Source organism: Lithobates pipiens, unplaced genomic scaffold, assembly GCF_037356315.1.
Source record: "Lithobates pipiens isolate NorthernLeopardFrog02 unplaced genomic scaffold, aLitPip1_a1.2 Scaffold_8, whole genome shotgun sequence".
In the NCBI taxonomy this organism is placed as follows: Eukaryota; Metazoa; Chordata; class Amphibia; order Anura; family Ranidae; genus Lithobates; species Lithobates pipiens.
This window is the reverse complement of record NW_027507903.1, coordinates 208,363,677-208,385,422: the sequence shown is the minus strand read 5'-3', so window position 1 is coordinate 208,385,422 and position 21,746 is coordinate 208,363,677. Positions and strand designations below refer to the sequence as shown.

At 41.8% G+C, this 21,746-nt stretch overlaps 1 protein-coding gene across 7 annotated transcripts in view; it reads left to right on the top strand.

Annotated features, from left to right (window-relative positions):
• ST7 (suppression of tumorigenicity 7) overlaps nucleotides 1-21,746 on the top strand; it is a 249,405-nt gene that overhangs the window by 88,567 nt on the left and 139,092 nt on the right. For all 7 annotated transcript variants that reach the window (XM_077471736.1, XM_077471738.1, XM_077471735.1 and 4 more), the window contains 2 exons: nucleotides 3,350-3,432; nucleotides 16,572-16,731. In XM_077471736.1, the coding sequence (XP_077327862.1) occupies nucleotides 3,350-3,432; nucleotides 16,572-16,731 (243 nt within the window). The remainder of the gene's footprint in view (nucleotides 1-3,349; nucleotides 3,433-16,571; nucleotides 16,732-21,746) is intronic.

Genomic DNA, 21,746 nt, shown 5'->3' with positions numbered 1-21,746 from the left:
CTGGTAGCCTGGGGGTCCCCAAAAAATTCCCTTATTTGCAAGGATTTCATCTCTCTTTTCTGTTTGGCTATGGGACAGGAAGTGAAGGGAAATCTCCACAACGGGACACAGATGGCGAAAAAACCCTGAAATGTTATAACCCTCCCTTACTCTATAGTTCTTTAATGCAACCTGTTGCTTTGCTCCTGACTGGGTGCATACAATAATTTTAGACTAGTTTTTCACAAATATTCAGTAATGTTTCCCTCACACAAATTATTTATTCGGTCATAATAGGGGTGTTTTTGTCAGCCTTTAAACATCCCAGATGGCTTTGCACAATGCATGACAAAGACACCCCTATTATAACTGAATAAATATTGTGAAACACTATAAAATGTCGTGGGCTGTCATATCCAAGCAAACGTGGGCCGCATAGAACACATAAGTGTAAACCTAGGTGAAGGCCTCATGCACACTGGGTATACAAAATGCTGCTTGTACAGGCGTGTTTTTTTTTTCAGCCTGTAAAAGAAACTCTGCTAGCATATGTGTCAATGCAAATTTGGGCGTTTACAAGCATATTCGAAGACGAGCGTTCTCGGGCTGAGGGAAAAAAAAAATCACAAACGTGTTTTTGAGAGGATCTTTTGGGCAGAAAAAACACTTGATACGGATAAATGTGCATATATGGAGCATTTAGGCGTGTTTGGCATTTTCAATGTAAATTTATTATAGAGAAAAATGAGCAGAGGGAAATGTTCTAGAAAAAAACCGGCTTGTAAATGCAAACGCACATAAACATGCATCATTTTGTGTACAATACGAGCCATTATGAATGTGTTTTTTATGCTTCTTTTACTTGCCAAAGGTCCTGACATTTTTTCAGGCACTTAGTGTGCATGGACCCTAAGTACTCATGCTGACGTTTTCCAGGCAATACATTCATTAACAAATGAATGTTGCTCAGATCAAATTAATCTCGGATGTGTTTCCATTGGTTACAGACTGAAATAGGAACACAAACCAGACCAGATTTGCTGGGCAAACCAGTCACTGCACACAGACTCAAACGTTCCCAAATTTACCTTCACCAGGGAATGTATTGATTAATCTAAATACCATCACAAGTTTACATGATTACAGAGCAAATAATTAAATACAAATTACAAAAATACAACTATTTATAATGTTACATTGTCCATTGATGCTGGCTGCTGGGGAATCTAACGTTGCTGGGTGGGGGGAATCTTTTGTTGAAGGAGGGGTCTACTGTTGAGGGAGGGGGTCTATTTAATGCTGGAGGGTCTGTTAATGATGGCTGCAGGGGGATCCATTGTTGCTGGGATAACTATTGCTTAGGGTTGCATATATTGTTTCTGTGGGTCTTGTATTGCTAAGGGGGGTCAGTTGCTGCTGGGAGGAATCTACTGTCGAGGGAGAGGTCTACTGTTGCTGGCTGCTGGGAGATCTATTGTTTCTGGTAGGGGGCTATTATTACCAGGGTAGATCTGTTGCTTGGGGAGGGAGGGGGTGTTTTAGTTGCAGGGTTCATTTTCTTGCTGGGGGTATTTGTTGTTGCTAGGAAGGGGGGCTATTGTTGCTTCTGGTCAATATTTGCTGGCTGCAGGAGATCTATTTTTACTGCTTTTCTTGTCATCAACAAATTCCATACAAACTAGGGGGGTGGAACCAAGGGATGGTGTTCGTAGGCAAGGGGTGACTTGGAAGAGGGGAGTACCTGTACCCAATTTCTGAGAAAAAATGCCCTGCTTTAAATTATAATTATACTTAATAATACAATAGATATCTGCTAACATTTTTTTAGACTTATGCCCTGTACACACGGTCGGACATTCCGACCACAAAATCTGTCTGATTTTTTCAGGCGGATTTTGTCCGAAACTTGTGTTGCATACACACGGTTGAACAAAGTTGTGGAAAATCCGATCGTTCAGAACGAGGTGACGTTTATTGCGTACAACGGGACTATGTAGAGGCTAGTAGCCAATAGCTTTGGTCTCGTAATTTAATCTGAGCATGTGTGGCACTTTGTCCGTCGGAATTCTCTACAAACAATCGGAAAAAGTCTAATCGGATTTTGTTGTCGGAAAATTTTAGATCCAGCTCACAAACTGTTTCCGTCTGGATTTCTGACGGAAAAAATCTGATGGAGCCCACACACGATCGGATTTTCCGACAACATAATCCGATCAGACCTTTTCCGTTGGATAGTCTGACTGACCGTGTGTGTACAGGGCATTAGACTTCAGGCATTGATTTTGAAGGCAAATATACTGTGCACTGCAAGTGCAGTTGCTCCAAATCTCAGGCCCCTTTCACACAGGCGGCTGTTCTGCCGCTGTTAAAAGCATGTTTTGTTATTCTGAAACTCAGAGAATCCTGGCACAGCGTTTACTTGCAGTTATACATTGCGATCAGCTGTGTTTACATGCGGCTGCGTTTGGAAAATTCTTGCCATTTCTGATGTGCTTAGTTATGTGCAGATAGCTGCAGTAAATCGGTCCTGGGCGCAGTCAACTTTATTTTTTCTATCTGCACAAAACCGCATGTAACAAAACTGTCACTAAACGCAGTGTGTGAATGGGGCCATAGGAAAAGCATTGTGTGCATTTAGCTGTGGTAGATAACGTCATCTGTCCGCAGCTAAAAGCACAATTCCATCCGCCCGTGTGAAAGGGGTCTAAAGGAGGGGAAGCTCTGTTTATTTCTATCAAGTCATAGAAAACATATATTTTTTATTTTTTCCCATGCACATGATTTCTAAGAATACCCAAAGGTAGCCTTTACCTCATTTACTAATCTCTAGAGCAACTGCATTTGCAGTGCACAGTATATTTGCCATTGGTAAATCAATCCCACTGTGTTTGATGTATTCATATACTTAGCTTTAATGGCTGTATGCTGCGTTTTCTGCTCTGTGCTGGACCTGAAATGAATGAGCACAGAAGATCAATCTCTGTATAGGGCGCAGTTCTCAATGTGAAACTCTTCTGAACTCAGACTTCCGTGCATTTCCCCCGGTGTTTCCAAAAAACCTGACTGAGAAAGAGGGGCTAACCCTGAGCCTTGTAAAGGTATGGTGAACTGAAAATCAATACGGATTGATCCCAGTAAGAAGTAGGGTTTTGCTAGTATTGTCTTCTTTCTTGTTCTGGTTGAAGAAATCTTTATTTCTTCTCAGTAGCTTTTATTCAATTGTCAAAAGAAAAAACAATATGCAAGTAAAATGTTCTAAGTGAGACCATTCTGGTACAATAGACACTGTTTGTTGAAGGATGATTACATTGTTGAGTAAAATCTTTTTCTTTCAGTAAGGATTTATACCTGTCTGTCTTCTCTCTTTCAGTGAGCATGTTTTTGAATACATTAACCCCTAAATTTTATGTTGCTCTGACGGGTACATCCTCCCTCATCTCAGGGCTTATATTGGTAAGTAAATACTTTTTATTTGTAAATTAAGTTTTTTTTTATATATGGACATGTAATAGGCCCAAAGTCCCATAACAGAAGTTGAGCTAAGTTTAGATTTGTTTGTAGGTGCTGTTACTTGCCCTTGGCATGTGAACAATTGGTGACTATAACTGTTTCTTATTAAACAAGGCCAAGAGCTTAATGCAATATCCCAAATTGTATCGAAACTGTCTTTTAACCACTTCAATACCTTAGGGCGTCATATGACGTTCTTGACTTTGTGCGGGGATATCTGAATGATACCTGCAGCTACAGGCATTATTCAGATATCATTGTTTCCAACCGGCGATTCTGTGCATGATAAGAATGATCATAGCGGCAGTTCCGCTGCTTGATCATTCTTATAAGCGATGGGAGGGGACTGCCCCCTCCCTCCCGCTGCCATCTGGTGCTTCTCTGGCTCTCCCGTGCCATCGGGGGCCCGGAAAAATTCGGCCGGCGCAAGATGGCAACGATAGAGATTTCCGGTGACCAAATGGTCACCAGTCACCTCTATGACCATCAGAGGCCCGGGCACGACGTTATGATGTCGTTCCCTGAAGTAAACAAAGCCGCGATCACGGCTGTCAGTATGAGATCAGTGAATTTTTTTTCTCAATCTCATGCTTTCCAGCCTGGAGGAGAGATAGGGGGTCTTATTGACCCCGCATCTCTCCATAAAGAGGATCTGTCACAATAGATTCCTATTATAAGGGATGTTTACATTCCTTGTAATAGGAATAAAAGTTATCAAAAAAAAAATTAAGTAAAATAACAACAAAAAATTTTGCGTTTAGAGCATGTGCAACAATTCTAGCACTAGACCTCCTCTGTAACTCTAAACTGGTAACCTGTAAAAATGTTCAAAGCGTCGCCTATGGAGATTTTTAAGTATCGAAGTTTGGCTCCATTCCATGAGTGTACGCAATTTTAAAATGTAACATGTTAGGGATCTGTTTACTCAGCGTAACATCATCTTTTACATTATACAAAGAAATTGGGCTAACTTTACTCTCGTTATTTTTTTAATTCATGAAAGTTTTTTTCCAAAAAAAAAGGGGGGTTTGAAAAATTATTGCGCAAATACAGTGCAAGATAAAAATGCTCCCTGCTGAAACCACCACCTGTGGAAGGGAATTCCACATCTTTGCTGCTCTCACAGTAAAGAACCCTCTATGCAGTTTAAGGTTAAACCTCTTTTCTTCTAATTTTAATGAGTGGCCATGTGTCTTATTAAACTCCCTTCTGCGGAAAAGTTTTATCCCTATTGTGGGGTCACCAGTATGGTATTTGTAAATTGATACCATATCCCCTCTCAAGCATCTCTTCTCCAGAGAGAATCAGTTCAGTGCTCGTAACCTTTCCTCATAACCAATATCCTCCAGACCCTTTATTAGCTTTGTTGCCCTTCTTTGTACTCTCTCCATTTCCAGAACTGGGCAGCATATTCCAGGTGATGCCAGACCAGACTCTTGTAGAGTGGGAGAATTATTGCTCTATCTCTGGAGTTAATCCCCTTTTTAATGCATGCCAATATTCTGTTTGCTTTGTTAGCGGCAGCTTGGCATTGCATGTCATTGCTGAGCCTATCATCTACTAGCACCCACAGGTCCTTTTCCATCCCAGATTCCCCCAGAGGTTCTCCCCCCAGTGAGTAGATTGCATTCATATTTTTGCCACCCTAATGCATTTTTTTACATTTTTCCACATTAAACCTCATTTGCCATGTTGCCCATCCCATTAATTTGTTCAGATCTTCTTGCAAGGTTTCGACATCCTGTGGAGAAGTTATTGCCCTGCTTAGCTTAGTATCGTCCACAAATACAGAGATTGAACTGTTTACCCCATCCTCCAGGTTGTTTATGAACAAATGAAATAGTATTGGTCCCAGCACAGAACGCTGGAGCACCCCACTTTCCACCCCTGACCATCCTGAGTACTCCCCATTTATTACTACCCTCTGAACTCACCCTTGTAGCCAGTTTTCAATCCATGTACTCACCCTATGGTCCATGCCAACGGACCTTTGTACAGTAAACTTTTTTTTTTTGGGGAGCTGTGTCAAATGCTTTTGCAAAATCCATCTAGATGGCAGCTCACCTCCTCGTAGAAGGTTAATAGATTGGCTTGGCATGAATACATGCATGTTATAGTTTGATTGTACAATCTTCGTTTGATTCTGGTAAGATCAAAACTATATAGTACAGGCCTCACTGATCCATTTAATTTGTATCCAGTCAGATAGGTGCTTGTATTATTATATAGTTGTTGATGGTAGATCTAAAGGACATTTTATAACCAGATAGAAATATGTATGATCAGCTTAACGTTGCCTAAACTGCCCAAAAACTGGCCTGTTTGTGGACCACGTCATTTCCATTTCAGAGTAATCCATATTGGGACAGATACAGACCAGTTCTGGCAAATGATAGTTATAGAATGATTTTTTTTATTAAAACAAATTTTTAGTCCAGTTGTGTTGGGATTGTGCTGACAGTTTTAATTTTAAGACCCTTGGATAAGGAAGGCCCAAAGGATCGTACTAATAACCCCCGCGTATAGTGGTTTCTGTAGGTGTACCATTATGGGTCGCTGTTTACAGCTAATGAGGAGCAAGGCTGTTTAATTGATTCTCTGTAGATGCTTAAAGGAAAATAGGCATCTCCCTAAAGATGATCACAGTTTGAAAATGAGCAATTCCTCTGGGGCTGAAACACTAAGTGATTCTTGTTTCTCTTGATACATTTAATTTCTTTTAGTCTTATTGCAGAAATAGTCATTTAAATGTTCTAACAATTTGAATTTTACCAATTTTTTTTCTTTTAAGCTATATAGTTTATCATTATATATGATGTATGTCAGGGGTGCACAAGCTTTTGAAGACCATGTGCCACTTAATTGATTTGGTAACCGGTCATGGGCCACAATTAAATGAAATGGTTCAGAATTTCAATTTTTTTTTATTTTGAATAGCATAATGAAGATTGTTGTTTAAAATCAGGATTATTATTCTCCATGGTCCGATCCCTGTTGGATGTCTACCCACTGTTTAATCACAAAAATCCTATTTCTTGGAGTACATCACGGGACACAGTGCACCAAAGTAATAACTATATGAGTTATAGGCCACCTTTTAGGTGAATGGACAATGATATAACCAAAAAGGAAGCCGGAAGTGCTCCTCCCATACCGGGAGTATCTCAGTTTTTGTAGCAAAGCAATATATACACAAATCCCAATAAGAGAGAGACCACTGTGTCCTGTGATGTACTCCAAGAAAATGATTTTACAGGTAAGCTGTTATAAAATCCTATTTTCTTTATCATACATCACGGGGCACAGAGCACCATAGTAATAACTATATGGGTTATAGGCCACCTTAAGATGAATGGGCACTGGAAGTGCCCCTCCCTATATAACCCCTCCCATACCGGATGTATTTTTTCGCCAGTGTCTAAGGTTTTGATCACGGTTGATGAAGTGCTAAGAGAGCTCCTCTAAGCAATCCCTGATGGGATAAAGGATCTGTACAAACGGATCCATCTAAAATGCTTGAAAGCCAAACGATGGTACCCGGGCCTCGTGGAAGAAGAAACAAGGTTTTTGCCTGCAATGCTTCTCAATTGAGGGCACATTGGTCATGTTAATACTGACTCTGATTTTTTTTTTTTTTTGTGCTTAGGACTATGTCTGTCCGTAGGAGGGGTAATTCAACAGGGGGGGGTGCAAAGTCACTGCGGTCAGAGCCTGAGGCTCCTAGTCGTACGCCCGCAGTTCCATCCTCACCTGGAGCATCTGCCGAATCTGAGCCATCTTGTCCCACAGGCATGGTGGCTACCCCCAACATGTCAGCTTCTACATTCGTCACTAAGGGTGATTTAACTTTGGCTCTGGCTGGTTTTGAGAGAAAAATAGCTGATTTGTTCGTGTCATCCTCCCAGGAGGTGAGAAAACGCGGCAGGTCCCCTTCTCCTGCCCTTGACCTTCCCGTTTTGGAACAACAATGGCAGATGATAGTGGGGTACTTTTGAGGAAAGGAGGTTCAGGTGACTCCTCTTCTGACGATTCAACATCTGAAGAACCTTTCTCAACTTTGCAATGTCAGAAATGACTACCGTAATTCAATCCCTTATGGACTTGGTCTGCTCTGGATATAAGTTGCCTCCTGCAGAAGTGGATGAGGTTTCCTTCTCTTTGGGTTCGCTAAAACCCCCACAGGGTTCACATGCTTTCCCTATGCACCCGTTACTGGAGCAACTGATTTATGCTGATTGAGATCACCCAGATAGGCAGTTTTCTCTTCCTAAGAAATTTTCATTTCTTTACCCTATGGAGATAAATTTCTCAAAGAGATGGGATTTGCCAGCAGTGGATGCTGCTATCTCCTCTGTGAACAGGAGTTTAACTTGTCCAGTGGACAATGTACAAGTATTTAATGATCCAGCAGATAAAAAGTTAGAATCTCTATTAAATGCCTGATTTCTGTAGCCGGTGCGGTGGTACAGCCTGCAGTAGCAGCAATAGGCATCTGTCAATCCGTTCGGGATGAACTCAAGCAGGTTATTAAAAAAGTTTCTGCCCAAGCTGATGAGGCCCAACGTTTAGCTGAGCTTCCTAGGGCCCTATACTTTGCAGTGGACGCTATCAAGGATTCCATCCATCAGGCTCGCCTTGCGCTTGTTGATACATATGCGCAGGACTCTCGGGCTTAAAAATTGGTCAGCCGAGTTACCTTGCAAGAAGCTCTTGGCTGGTCTTCCCTTTCATGGAGAAAGGTTGTTTGGGGAAGATTTGTATAAGTATATCCAAAAGATTTCTGGGGGTAAAGCCCCATACACACTATCAGTTTTTCTTTCAGATTTACCAAAATCATATAATATGAGGTCAAACCTTAGGAGTTTCTATTTGTATGCAATCAAACAGGCCCTTGTTCTACATGGTTTTGGTAAACCTGAAGGAAAAAATCTGCAGAAAATCTGATAGTGTGTATGCATTAGAGTACCCTTCTGAAGAATAGATGGCCTTCTTTCAAGACTTACCCTCCTATGCCTGGGGACAGCCTCCAGGCAGCATCAACAGCCTCCATCGTCAGGGGCAAAGGGTAAGCCTCATAACCAGACACAGGGCTACAAAAAACCCTGGGGTCAGAAGTCCACAAAACAGAATCCCAAGGCTTCCTTGTGAAGGGGCGCCCCCGCTTGATCGAGTGGGGGGAAGACTGCAGTGGTTTTCAGAACTTGGTAAGAGGAAATCCAAGACAAGTGGGTCCTCTCTGTAGTAGCCCTAGGCTACAAACTAGAGTTTCAAGGGTTTCCACCATTGCGTTTTCAAAAATCAAACATTCCCAAGGACCCAGTAAAGAAAAAGTCCTTATTTCTGGCACTGACCCGATTACTGTGTCAGGGAGTGATAATAGAGGTTCTCTCAGAAGAGAGGGACATGGGGTTTTATTCAAATTTCTTTATGGTACCAAAACCAAATGGAGATGTCAGACCTGTTCTAGCTCTCAGGAATCTGAATCCCTTCCTAAACATCCGCTCCTTTCGAATGGAGTCAATTCGGTCAGTTGTTTCCACCCTACGGGGAGGAGAGGTTCTAGCATCCACAGATATCAAGGATGCGTATCTATATGTGCCAATATTTCCACCAGAAGTTTCTGCGATTTGCAGTAGAGTAGAGCCACCTTGTGGCCTTGCTTTTTTGGTTAAGCGCCGCACCCGTCTGTTTACAAAAGTGTTAGCCCCAGTACTAGCAAGACTAAGGGGCCAGCGTATAGAAGTAATAGCATACCTAGACGGTCTGCTACTGGTAGATCAGTTAATAGGGTTAAATCTAGGAGTGTCCAGAACAGTCAGTTATCTGAGACACCTGGGTTGGATTCTCAATCTAGAGAAGTCATCCTTACAGCCGGTAAGAAGGCTGCAGTATTTGGGCCCGTTCATAGACGCAACCCAGGAAAGGGTGTTCTTACCTCAGGCAAAGGTCAACGCTCTAAGAGAGCTGGTAAAGGCAAACAGTTGTTGCTGGGAGAATGGTCTCTACATCCCAATGTCTTTTTGGCCATATGCCAAAGATGCGGTACACCAGATGTAGATCTATTGACATCAATTTTCAGAAAGAAGTTGTACAACTTTGTGGCAAGAACAAGGGATCCACTTGCACTCGGAGTAGATACGTTGGTGATCCAGTAGAATCAGTTTTCACTGATTTATGCATTCCCTCCAGTTCAGCTACTACCACGGCTGCTTCACAGGATCATTGAAGAAGGGCAGCCGGTAATCCTAGTAGCACCGGCATGGCCCAGAAGACCCTGGTATGCAGAGATTGTGAGAATGGCAGTAGGGGAGTCTTTGACTCTTCCAACTCATCCGGACCTGCTGTCACAGGGACTGGTATTCCATCCTGCCTTACAAATGCTAAATTTAACGGTGTGGCTAGTGAAGTCCACATTCTAAAAAAATCGGTGGCTTTCAGGTTCAGTAGAAACCCCCCTGATTAATGCCAGAAAGTCTGCCTCCAGGACCATTTATTACAGGGTCTGGAAGGCCTACGTCACTTGGCGTGAAACCAAGGGTTGGCATCCTCGTAAGTATGTCATAGGAAGAATTCCGGCCTTTCTACAATTAGGAGTTGAAATGATGCTGGCCTTGAGTACAATCAAGGGTCAGATTTGGGCCTCGGCAGTGTTTTTCCAAAGGCCACTTGCTTCGCACTCTTTAGTCCGGGCATTCATACAAGGGGTAACTCAAATAACTCCGCCAGTTATAATACTGCCCATGGAATTTGAATCTGGTTTTGTCGGTGTTGCAAAGACAACCCTTTGAACCTATACAGAATATTTCTTTGATCCTTTTGACAAGCAAATTGGTATTCCTAGTTGTGATAATCTCTGCAAGAAGAGTATCAGAATCGGTTGCTTTCTCCTGTGAAGAGCCATGCTTAATCATTCACAAGGATAAGGTTGTGCTGCGTCCACACCCAACCTTTTTGCAAAAGGCAGTGTCTGGTTTTCATCTGAATCAAGATTTCCTTACCTTCCTTTTTCCCAGAACCTCGTTCTGCAGAAGAAAAATGATTACATTCTCTCAATGTAGTTAGAGCAATTAAAGCCTATCTGAAAGCGACTGCTTAGATGCTGAAAACTGATGTTTTGTTTGTGTTGCCGGAAGGCCCTAGAAAGGGTCAGGCAGCATTGAAATCTACTGTTGCTAAGTGGATTTGTCAGATGATTAGTCAGGCTTATGGCCTGAAAAGAAGGGTTCCTCCCTTTTAAGATTAAAGCGCACTCTACCAGGGCAGTCAGTGCTTCATGGGCAGTGCATCACCAAGCCTCTGTGGCTCAGGTTTGCAAGGCCACTACTTGGATGTCAGTACATACATTCACGAGATTCTATAAAATGGATGTAAGATGGCAGGACGACAGCGCCTTCGGGCGCAGTGTGCGGTTTGCTTTGTGTCTCCCTCCCCTCAGGTGGCATTGCTTTGGGACATCCCATATAGTTATTACTATGGTGCTGTGTCCCGTAATGTATGATAAAGAAAATTAGGATTTTTATAACAGCTTACCTGTAACGTCCTTTTCTTGGAGTATATCACAGGACACAGGGGTCTCTCTCTTATTGGGATATGTGTATGTATTGCTTTGCTACAAAAGCTGAGATACTCCCGCTATAGGAGGAGCACTTCTTGCTTACTTTTTGGTTATGCCAGTATCCATTCACCTAAAGGTAGCCTATAACCCATATAGTTATTACTATGGTGCACTGTGTGCTGAGATGTACTCCAAGAAAAAGATTTTACAGGTAAGCTGTTATAAAAATCTGATTTTTATATGATGAAGTGGCACTCATTTTCTCACATCCCACATAGTCATGGATTCCACTTTGAGCTTTAAAATGCTAGCACACTGAGCTGCTTGAGCTTCTCCTCATCTGCCTAGGTTAAAGGGGTGCTACAATGGAAACTGCATCAATCTCCATTAAAGCTGCAGTTTCATTTAAGTGTCAGTTTTTATGAAGCAGTGAACAGCAGTGATCCAGAGGATCTCCACTGATCACAGTCCATAAGTTTGAACATGTTCTCCCACCGATGATCTCTACACACTGAGAATCCTCATTGACTGACACAGAAACGGCCAGTTTATGAAGCTGCGATCTCAGTGCGTCACTGGTGATCTGAGTCAGAATTCACACTCCCCGATTCACTAGCTCAGAGGTGGTGAATTGGGGAGTGAAGAGGGAATCTGAGGGGGAAGGAGGAAGATTTTTAACTTCTTTCTACCTCGTTCAGACCCCACAAGACAGAGTACAGACATAGGCGCTGCATGCACATATACAACCAGAACCCACAGATTGTTCTGCTATCAGGAACCATTCATGCATTTTTCAATACTTTATTAAACTGGATGATTTACTAATTCATGATAGATTAGAGCACGTGTCAGACACGAGGCCCGTGGACAAAATCTGCCCCTCCAGGCAATTTCATCTGGTCCCTGCAGTACCCCCTTGTCTCCACCCCTAGCTTGGCTTAAACCCCCCCCCCCCCATCTCCTCCTCCCCTAGTCTCTGCATTCAGCAGACTCCAGCAGCTGACTTCAGCTCATCTCCAGTTTTCTGCTTCCCAGCGCCGTAAGGGAGGGTGGGGGACTCTTGACTTCTGACGGTGGTGGGGGATGTTAACATATGATATAAGAGGGGGGAAGAGTGGGGTTGGACATCTAGTCTTTCAGATACAACTGGCCTTTTGAGGATAACCATAATACTTATGCGGCCCACAATAAAATTGAGTTTGACACCCCTGGTTTAGAGCATCCTGGAAACCCAAATATGTATATGTATGTACATTACAATCCACTCCAGAATTTTCAGTTACACCTGTGTTTCTCTGTTCTATTATGTATTCTGTATCCTGTGAATGAAATTCTATTGCTCAGCGGAGGATCTCTCTGCTGATCCCTGCTGAGCAGGCGGATAACCGTTCCGTGCCCGCTCCACTATGCAGAGCAGACACAGTCCCGCTCTCCTCTGAACCAATTGGCTAGAAACAGACCGCCTGTCCGTTTCCATTTGATGCCCTTCGATCCACCAAACGGCTGGGGAATAGGTCCCCCATGCATCTGTTTTTGGCAGACTGGACTGGATTGGATTGGATGGCAGCGGGACATCAGCCGCTCCATAAGAGAGTGGAGGGTCTGATCAGATCCACCTGAAAAACTGACAGACGGACCTAATGGGATCTCCCATGTGAAAGGGGTCTATAATGCAACCAAAATTTAGGCTCCTTGCACACTAGTGCAACTTGTCATGATTTTGGACACACAAAGTCCCATGACAACTCGCAGCCCATTGATTTCAATGGCCCCCATTCCAATCTATGCGACTTTGAAAAGGTTCCTGCACTACTTTGATGTGATTTGAGTACCATAGAGTGTTACGTGACATCCAAGTCACGCAACTAATGTAAATGGAGCAAAGTACCCTTTGCGTGTGTCCGTTCATGGTACCTCCTACAATTTATACATGCATTGTTCAAATCACTAAATGCATGTCCGGGTTTTCTAAACAATCGCTTCTAAATAACCAATTTAATCAATTTGGTTTGTTTTGTATATAATTGTTTACCAAAATTACAAACTAGTAGCTTTATGTGAATGGGAAAAGTGTCCGTGAACTCTTAAAATGTACCCTTGGGATACAAGTACCACACGCAGGGAACTCCTGAGCTGTACCAATGGATCTAACCCTTTTTTAGGAATAGGTAATAGTTTACAGACTTACAGCAGCTGTTTTACCTGCCCCCTTTTTTGCCTAGTAGGCTAATAAAACACAAAGCAGTGTTGCACACCTGGTTAGGAGATATATGAGCTGAACCTAGCAATAAATATAATATGCAAAACTTCTGACAAGAAAAGCGAGTGTGTTAAAATATCTGCTATAGACGTTCGAGTGACAGCAGAACATTAGAACAGCCATCATGAAGTTGGTAAATGCAAGATTAGTTCCAATGTATACAGAATGTATTGTACTTCTTAGATGTACATGTTGCATTTTTATTGTATTTATTTTTGCTTTTATCTTTGTATTAGTTTATAGGTTTCTGTAAATTAGTTTAAATATCTGCTTTATGACAGCACCTTTTGGGCTAGTGTAGAAGGTGTTGGAGGTACATGAACCATATGTTCACTTTACATTTGAATGGAAGAGTGAAAGCAAGGCACAAACTGATCTCAGAATGATTTTATCTAACAAACGCATGAGTTCGCCGGCCATTATAATGTTATTGATTCTTACAACCATAGTCTCCTTGTATATTGGTCGATAAGCGTAATTTGTTTTTGGTTTGTATTATAAGTTAGGCTATATCATTTATTGCATAGGATCTTGCACATTGTATTTGTATCTTCATTCATGTCCTTATTTTAATTCGAAACACAACGTGGTCTTTGCCGATGGATCTATAATGGAATTGGTTAGTGGATTACCAAGACCTCCCCAGGCTTCCAACTACTGTCTGTATTTGGCCAACTTCAGCTTCCAGAATAATTTTATATATAAGAAGCAAAAGGGGGATTACTTCCACTTGTGCCTTCCCAAACTGAGAGCTCCATTTTTGGGTGTATTGTGGTACTAAACAGCCCACATAAAACACAGTGCTTCTTTATAACGTCAGCCCAACATTTATAAAAATGATGCATGACTGGAGGTTCCCACAATCTTTCTGGTTATGTTCTAGGCAGTTCCTCACTATCTTTCAACAGGCTTCATTTCATAGAGAATGTTATTTTCACCACCATTTAGCTGTGTTTGTCTGCATTTTGAGTATTTTCTTATTATTCTTCAAGCTTGTATTCCCTTCTTTTTCTAACTGGTTTAAATAAAGCAATTTAAAGATTGATATCCAAGGGGATCTCTTTGGCTTGGTCCAATTACTCTCTATCTTTTAGGGGTCTAGTTAGTAAAGAAGATTCACTGGATAAGCATTTGTCTGTCCTTGATGAATTCTGGCTGTAATTGTCTTTATAGTGGTTTGCTATAAGTATCCATTCCACCTAGTGGCCATAATGCGGTATTTTTTCTGAAATGTCTCAATCAGAAAAAATACCACATTAGGGCCACTAGATAGCGCTAGAAATGACTGTATTTAGAGAAATATAGGCAGAATTAATCGAGGATGGTTGAATGCTTGCCACGTTCGTGCAGTAATTTATTTATATAGCTAGATCCCTCAAGGTATAAAACCAGAACTTTAGCTTTGAATAAGGCTCTGCTCACATATGTGCCACATGCAGCTCACAGCAGGGGTCCGATTGTGTGCTGGATTACCATTTCAGGTCCGATTTTCATCAAATTTTGGGCTGATTTCGGACCTGAAACAGACCAAAAGATGCACAAAATGCACCAGACCTGCTGCGGAGATATGTGAACTGGCTCCATAGAAACCTGGGCAATTGCAAATTGTATGCAGGGATTTCGCATCCAATTCACAACGGTGTGATCCCAGCCTTAAGAGGGGATGGATTTAAACACCTGTTTAGGTTTTTACTGCTTTCCTCTCGATTTGAAGAAAAAATAAAAATGTTTTTCTGTGATACTGTTTGAGTTTCTTTTCTTACTTTCTGCCTTGGTAACAGGAGCCCTGACAAATGTTTTGGCTGGATATACATTTGAACAATTTTTAAAATATGCACTCTATTTGTGGCTGATTGTTTTCATTGAGTTATCCGACTTGGATATTCACATTGAGAAGGAGCAGCAAATTCAGCTATTGCCCAGCATTGTAAAGCATGAAGTATAATCTGAATTTTTAAGCACTCATGTCTTAAAGCAGAAGCTTCCTTTCTAGTTGTGGAAAGTGTGACGTCTTGCTGTCTAGACTCACCCTCTCTATTTTGTTGACCATTGTCAACAGAATAAAAAGTGATGGAAATGCCAACATTTTATAGATGTCTCCAGGACTGGATGTGAGGGGGAAATCTTCCAGTGAGTAGAATTGTTCTGGTGACAACTGCAGTTTCCCATCACTTTGGAGCAATTTCCTCTCACTTTTTGTGTCCCCATGACAGCAAGCAAAGAGGAATTTCCCAGAGGACACAAAGAACAAAAACAAATCCTTGGCTTTAGATACACTTTTTAGGTTATTTTCATTCTGTAGGAAAGAAAACACAGGAGCAAATTTAAACATTTTTACCCTGAGCTTTTTTATCCCCAGGCTCCAGAATGCTCAACAAGCCCCTTTTGTTTAAATTGCCCCTGTTCACATATGAGTGTTTAGGTGCTTGTATCTCACTACATTAGCTATTTTTGAAGCCAAATGGATGTTCTTGTCCTGGTTGATGGAATGGGTTTGCACAGAGAGGTCCCCAAACCTCCTCTTTCAGGGTCTCCCATCAGTGCTCTTGGCTCCTCCTCCCTTTTAAAGTGCCCCCCCTAGCACGCCACTTGCTAAAGGGGCACAAAGTGTTGTTTGTTCAGCACACCATGGCTTGCCACCGCTCAGTCCTCAGAATTTGATTGGCAGCAGCAGCTCCTGCTGCTTCCTCTATGTCCTTTTGTGAGAGAGAGAGAAGTGCTGCTGCTCTCTGGCACAGTGTTGGATTGAAATTATTATTATACAGGAAATTGGGCTCATGTAAGTATTTGGGGGATGGGGGGCCTAAGAGGTTTTCACTTCACAATTATGTGCCACTTTGTGTTGGTCTATCACATAAAATCCCAATAAAATACATTTAAGTTTTTGGTTGTAACATGCCAAAACGTGGAAACTTTCAAGGCACTGTATATAAATGTATAAAACACTCAAATTATGTGCTCATTAGAAATGCACTATATGTAATCTTTAAAGTTCTTTAAAAGCTGCCCCTCAAAAAGAGTAAGATCAAGAGGAATATTTGAGCCAGCTTCAATGAACTGTATGCAATTCTTCCCTTCTCTTGTTTAGAGTTTCATTGGTGTTGTGGCTTTTTTTTGTTGTTGAATATAGTGAATAGCGATTGTGGTAGCTATCCCAGGCAATTGTTTTCACCGCTACCTGCAGGATTACTTTTATTATGTGCAATACAAATTCCACCCTTTTCCAGGTTTGCTTTCATAAGTAACAATTTTGTTTTTATCTTTTAGATATTTGAATGGTGGTATTTTCGGAAGTATGGAACATCATTCATTGAACAAGTCTCTGTGAGTCACTTGCGCCCTCTGTTGGGAGGCGTTGACAACAACACACCAAGTAACTCGAACACAAGTAATGGAGATGCTGACTCAAGTCGACAAAGTGTCTCAGGTATAAGCCAATTATGATGGTAACCGCTAAACGTTTCTTAAATTGTCTTGTGTACGGTGTGAAAATAGTTAAAGTGTAACTAAAGGCAACACTTATTTTTAGTTTTGGACAGTGTGGTGTGGAAATAGAACCCCCGTCAGGTTTTTGTCTCTTTTAAGGAGATTCACCCTCTATTTGTCCTACTCACTGTTATCAAAAGTGTAAGTGAAAGAAAATACCAAATTTTGTGTTGTCTAACAATAATGGAGGGAAAATCTTCCAATGTGGACACTAGTTCTGGTGATCTTCCAATGGACACAGATGGCAGAAAGACTGACGGGTTATAACCCACCTATACTCTATCCACTGCTCAGAGTGTTTCTACCCTTGACTTTCAAATAAGCAATGGGTTATAATAGTGTTTAACATAAAAATGCCACATTTGTGTCCACAAATGAAGTGAAAGGCCATATCTAAAACAACTTTTTTTATTTTATTATTTTTCTTACAGCTTCACATAAAAAAAAAAAAATCAGCCAGCGGATAGCGTATGTTTGTATGTATGTGTGTGTGTGTGTGTGTGTGTAAAATATATATATATATATATATATATATATATATATATATATATATATATATATATATATATATATATATATATATATATATATATATATATATATATATATATATATATATATATATATGTGTATATGTTTTTTTATTGTGCAAAGTAAGAAGCATATCCATAAAAGTATGACCGTACACTTCAGTTTGTCGTCTGAGAAATCAGGTACATAAAAAAATAACCATAACATTTAGATAACCTGTATAGGTGAGTACATCATGGTATAAGCATTGTTCATCTGTAAATGGCAGTACAGCACGTTCTCTAATCCATGCGACCTCATCCATGTTTTCCTGCACATTGTTAAGCATCTCTCGCCCATTCAATTCCCTATACAACCATTTGCTCTATAGGCATTTAAGCAATCTTAATTGAAGAAGCACTTTGGGAATAATTCCTGGTGTATCCAGCCATGAGGCCCATAGTTTTTCAAATTTCCTGGGACTTTCTTGTATCTTTGTTGTATGAGAGTATTTCCCATGTGTTGAATCCAGGACATAACCGTAGGTGGAGTGGCAGACTACTATCCCATAAGAATTGTTTTCCTAGCTTGAAACAAGGTCTCTCGATTGCTGTCTCCATCATTTCCTCTGGGATTGCCCCCTCCAGTATACCTAAAAGGCAACAGAGAGGATCAAGAGGAACATTGGTTTGGAATACCCAGTTGAGTGTGGCCAGGATCTCCCTCCAATATCTATGGAGCAACACCAGAGGAGATGTATTAAGTCACCTGGCACTATTTTGCATTTTCCACATAAGTCAGGAAGCTTGGCCATTTTTTTTTATATAATTTTACTGGAGTATAGTGTGCTCTCAGCAATATATACATTTGATACATTAATTGAACATGTGGTAACAGATTGAAGGGCCTCCTCCCACTGAGCCCCCAAAATAGGGCCTAAGTCCTCCTCCTGCTGGGCTACTGCTTTCATAGGGTGTCCCTCTAGAAATGTGGAAAGGAGCATAAGCTTTGGGAGTTTTTGCCCTTTATTTCCGTGGTGTTTTGGAGTATGTGGAAAATAGGGGTAGGTGATTGTACCCATTCTACTGCGGTGCCTTGAGCTTTAACAGCATGTTGTAGCTGTAGGTAGTAGAATAGCATGTTAGATGGTAGTGCAAACTTGGTTTGTAGGTCTGGAAAAGAGCAGTCTCCCATTGTGAAAAACATGCATGAGGTGAGTAATGCCTAGGTCATACCACCTGGGTCCCTGTTGGAGTTTGGCAATTTTCTCACATGATCTATTCTCCCACAGTGGGCTGTAAATCGTGCACCTCTTGCTGAAATTGCTTGACCTTATTCCACACCTTTTGGAGATGTGTGTAGATGGGCATTTGTTAGGCTACTGAAACCGCTGTGCTTCCAGGCCCTCTGGTATAGACGTTGCCCTCGTGCCTATCGGCATGAGTTTAGCTGATGAACCAACAGGGTTGGGAGACACGGCTCCTATCAAGTGTTGCAGCTGTGCGGCCAGCTAGTATAGCCAAGGGTTGGGGAGAGCTAAACCTCCCCCATCCTTTGGATATTGCAACTGTTCCAATTTTATCCTGGGGGGACTGGTATGCCAGAGTAGTAGTCTGAATAAAGAGTTTACCACACGGAATATCTTTAGTGGAATAACCACAGGGATATTGTGTAGTAGGTACAGGTATTGGGGCATAAAAATCCTCTTTAATTAGGTAGTTTTCCCTGCTAAAGACATTTTAAGTCTGTTCCATAAGTTTATTTTATCCCTGAAATGGGTTGGTAAGGGGCATATATTTAGGCTATAATAATCAGTAAGTTTGGGGGATATATGAATGCCTAGGTATTTAAAGGTATTCACTATAGGCATAGGACAGGGGTGTACTTTTCGCAGCCCAGGTGCCCCTGTCCAGCAGCATCAGTGTGGATTTGGACCAGTTGATAAGGCCAGAATAGAGGCCGAAATTAGCAACAATGGACATTTGTTCATGCAGTTCACCAAATCGAAATCCTCTGATTTGTGGGCAGTCAAGCACCTGGACTGCAAGCGGTTCAATGGCAAGTACAAAGAGCAGGTGGGACAGGGGGCATCCCTGCCTGGTCCCCCTGCCCAGTGCAAAGACAGGGGACATCCTGTCAGACATGCGTATTGTGGCTTGTGGGGAACTATACAGCAGCCGTGTCTAAGCAATGAACCTAGTACCAAATCCAAATATGGACAATACAGCCCATAGCGCCAGCTGACACTGTCAAATGCCTTATTGGCGTCTAGAGACAACAGTGCCCTGTGGTCAGCATTATCTGCTGGGGTTTGCATGTTCACAAAAAGTCTTCTGAGGTTGGACGCAGTGGATTTGCACGGCATGAAGCCTGCCTGGTCTGGGTGAACAATAGAGGACAACTCTGTTAAGTTTTATTGCTAGTACTTTGGCAAATATTTTTACGTCACTTTGCAACAGGGAGATGGGCCTATATGAGCTTGGATCCACTGGATCCTTTACTGGTTTAAGCAGTAGTATGATATTTGCCCTGGACAAGGTTGTGGGCAGCTGTCCCATTTTCAACGAGGAGTTAAATACTTCTAGTAGTTTAGGTAGGATCATTGCCCCATACTGGGTGTAGACTTCCATGGGGATCCCATCATCCCCTGGTGCTTTGCAGGTAGGAAAAGAGGCAACCATCTCTTTCAACTCATCTAACATGAGTGGTGCTTCCAGCTCCTGGTGAGCCTGACGTGTCAGAACCTGCAGGGAGTTATTTTCTAAATAACTCTGTAGTGCCTCATCAGAGTACCCATCACAAGGACTGTACAATTCAGTGTGAAAATATGCTAATTCAGTGTTCATGAGTTCATTCAGGGTCATTCACCATTTGCCCGTTGGAGCACCGAATGGCCTCTATAGCTGGGGAGGTCTGTTGAGACCTAGCGATCCTAGCTAACAACTGACCTGTTTTGTCCCCCTCATAGAATGCCTGCTTAGTAAAAAAAAAAAAAAAAAAAAAAAAAAGTGTTTCTGCTCTGCTGCGGAGGATCTCAATCGGTACAGGGAATCCTGGCTAGATATCCATGCCTCCCCCGCAGAATCAGATGGGTCTGTGACATAGAACTCCAACTGTCGTACTTGATCTTCCACCCGCTCCAAGAGGGCAGAGGAATTCTATTTTATGGCCACAATTTCCGCTATGAAGGTGCCTTAAAGGAATCCCACCTCAATTATGTATTTGGATATGATTGATTGATAAGGAAAAATCCCTCTATTTGTTTCACCATCCTCTCATGGGAAGAAAAAAGTTTTAGCCAAAAGGCTTTTAATTTACATGGGGCTTTCGGCAGGGAGATAGTTGGACCAGTGGTCAGACGTGCCACCATAAGTGAGTGATCTGATATGCCCCTGGGAAAGTATTCTACTTTAGTGACTAAGGTAAGGATATGTGAAGAGCCGATAGGTCTATGCAGGAAAGCGAGCCATGAGTTTTGGAGAAGCACGAAAATTGGTTGTCGAGTATTTCCCACGCCAGACATCTGTCTATCCCAACTCCGCCAGCAGATGGCTCAGAATAGTGCCTCTCTTGCCTGATGGAGGCTGGACCGGAGGATGCCTGTCCAACCTAGGGTCCAGGTACCCATTAAAATTTCCCAGAATCATGGTGGGAACTTCTGGCTTGTCGACCAAGTATGACAGAAGGTGTTGTATAATCTCTCTAGAATATGGACGGGGGATATACACAAATGCAATAATCACAGTTAATGTAAAAATTCTGCTATACAAAAACACATATTGCCCCTGTGGGTCAAACATTGAATCTAATTCCTGCTAAGTCAAGGACTTATGGATCAGCACACTCACTCCGCGGGAAAAGGCAGAGTGAGTGGAGTGATATGCCTTGCCCACCCAAGGATATTGCATAAAATTCACCATGTCCTTTGTGCGGCGAGTCCCCAGCAGGCCTAGTATGGCTGGATGAAATTTCTTTAGACAACAGCTAATCATGCGTTTTAACAGATCATGCACTCCCCGGACGTTCCAAGACACTATTAGAGTGGTAGCCATAGCACACTTTGTAAATCCCACTGTCTTGTAGGTAACCAATAAAAACAAAGTAGCGGCGCGCAAATAGGTGAAGTTATTTTGATGTGTGTGTGTGTGTGTGTATATATATATATATATATATATATATATATATATATATAATCTATATGACAATTTTTCTGCAGCTGTCAATAGTGTGCTCCCACAAAAAACAATATGAAAATGTAAGTGTGACAGCGCTGCAATGTTAACAAGGTGCAACTTTCCAGCGATAATGCAAATACATAGAGTAAGAAAAAAAATATATGTATATAATGCAAGAAAGTCCCACGAGAAACAATATTAAAAATAAAATAGCGCTAAAATGATAACACTGTAATGATAAATGTTATATCGGGGGGGGGGGGGAGAAACT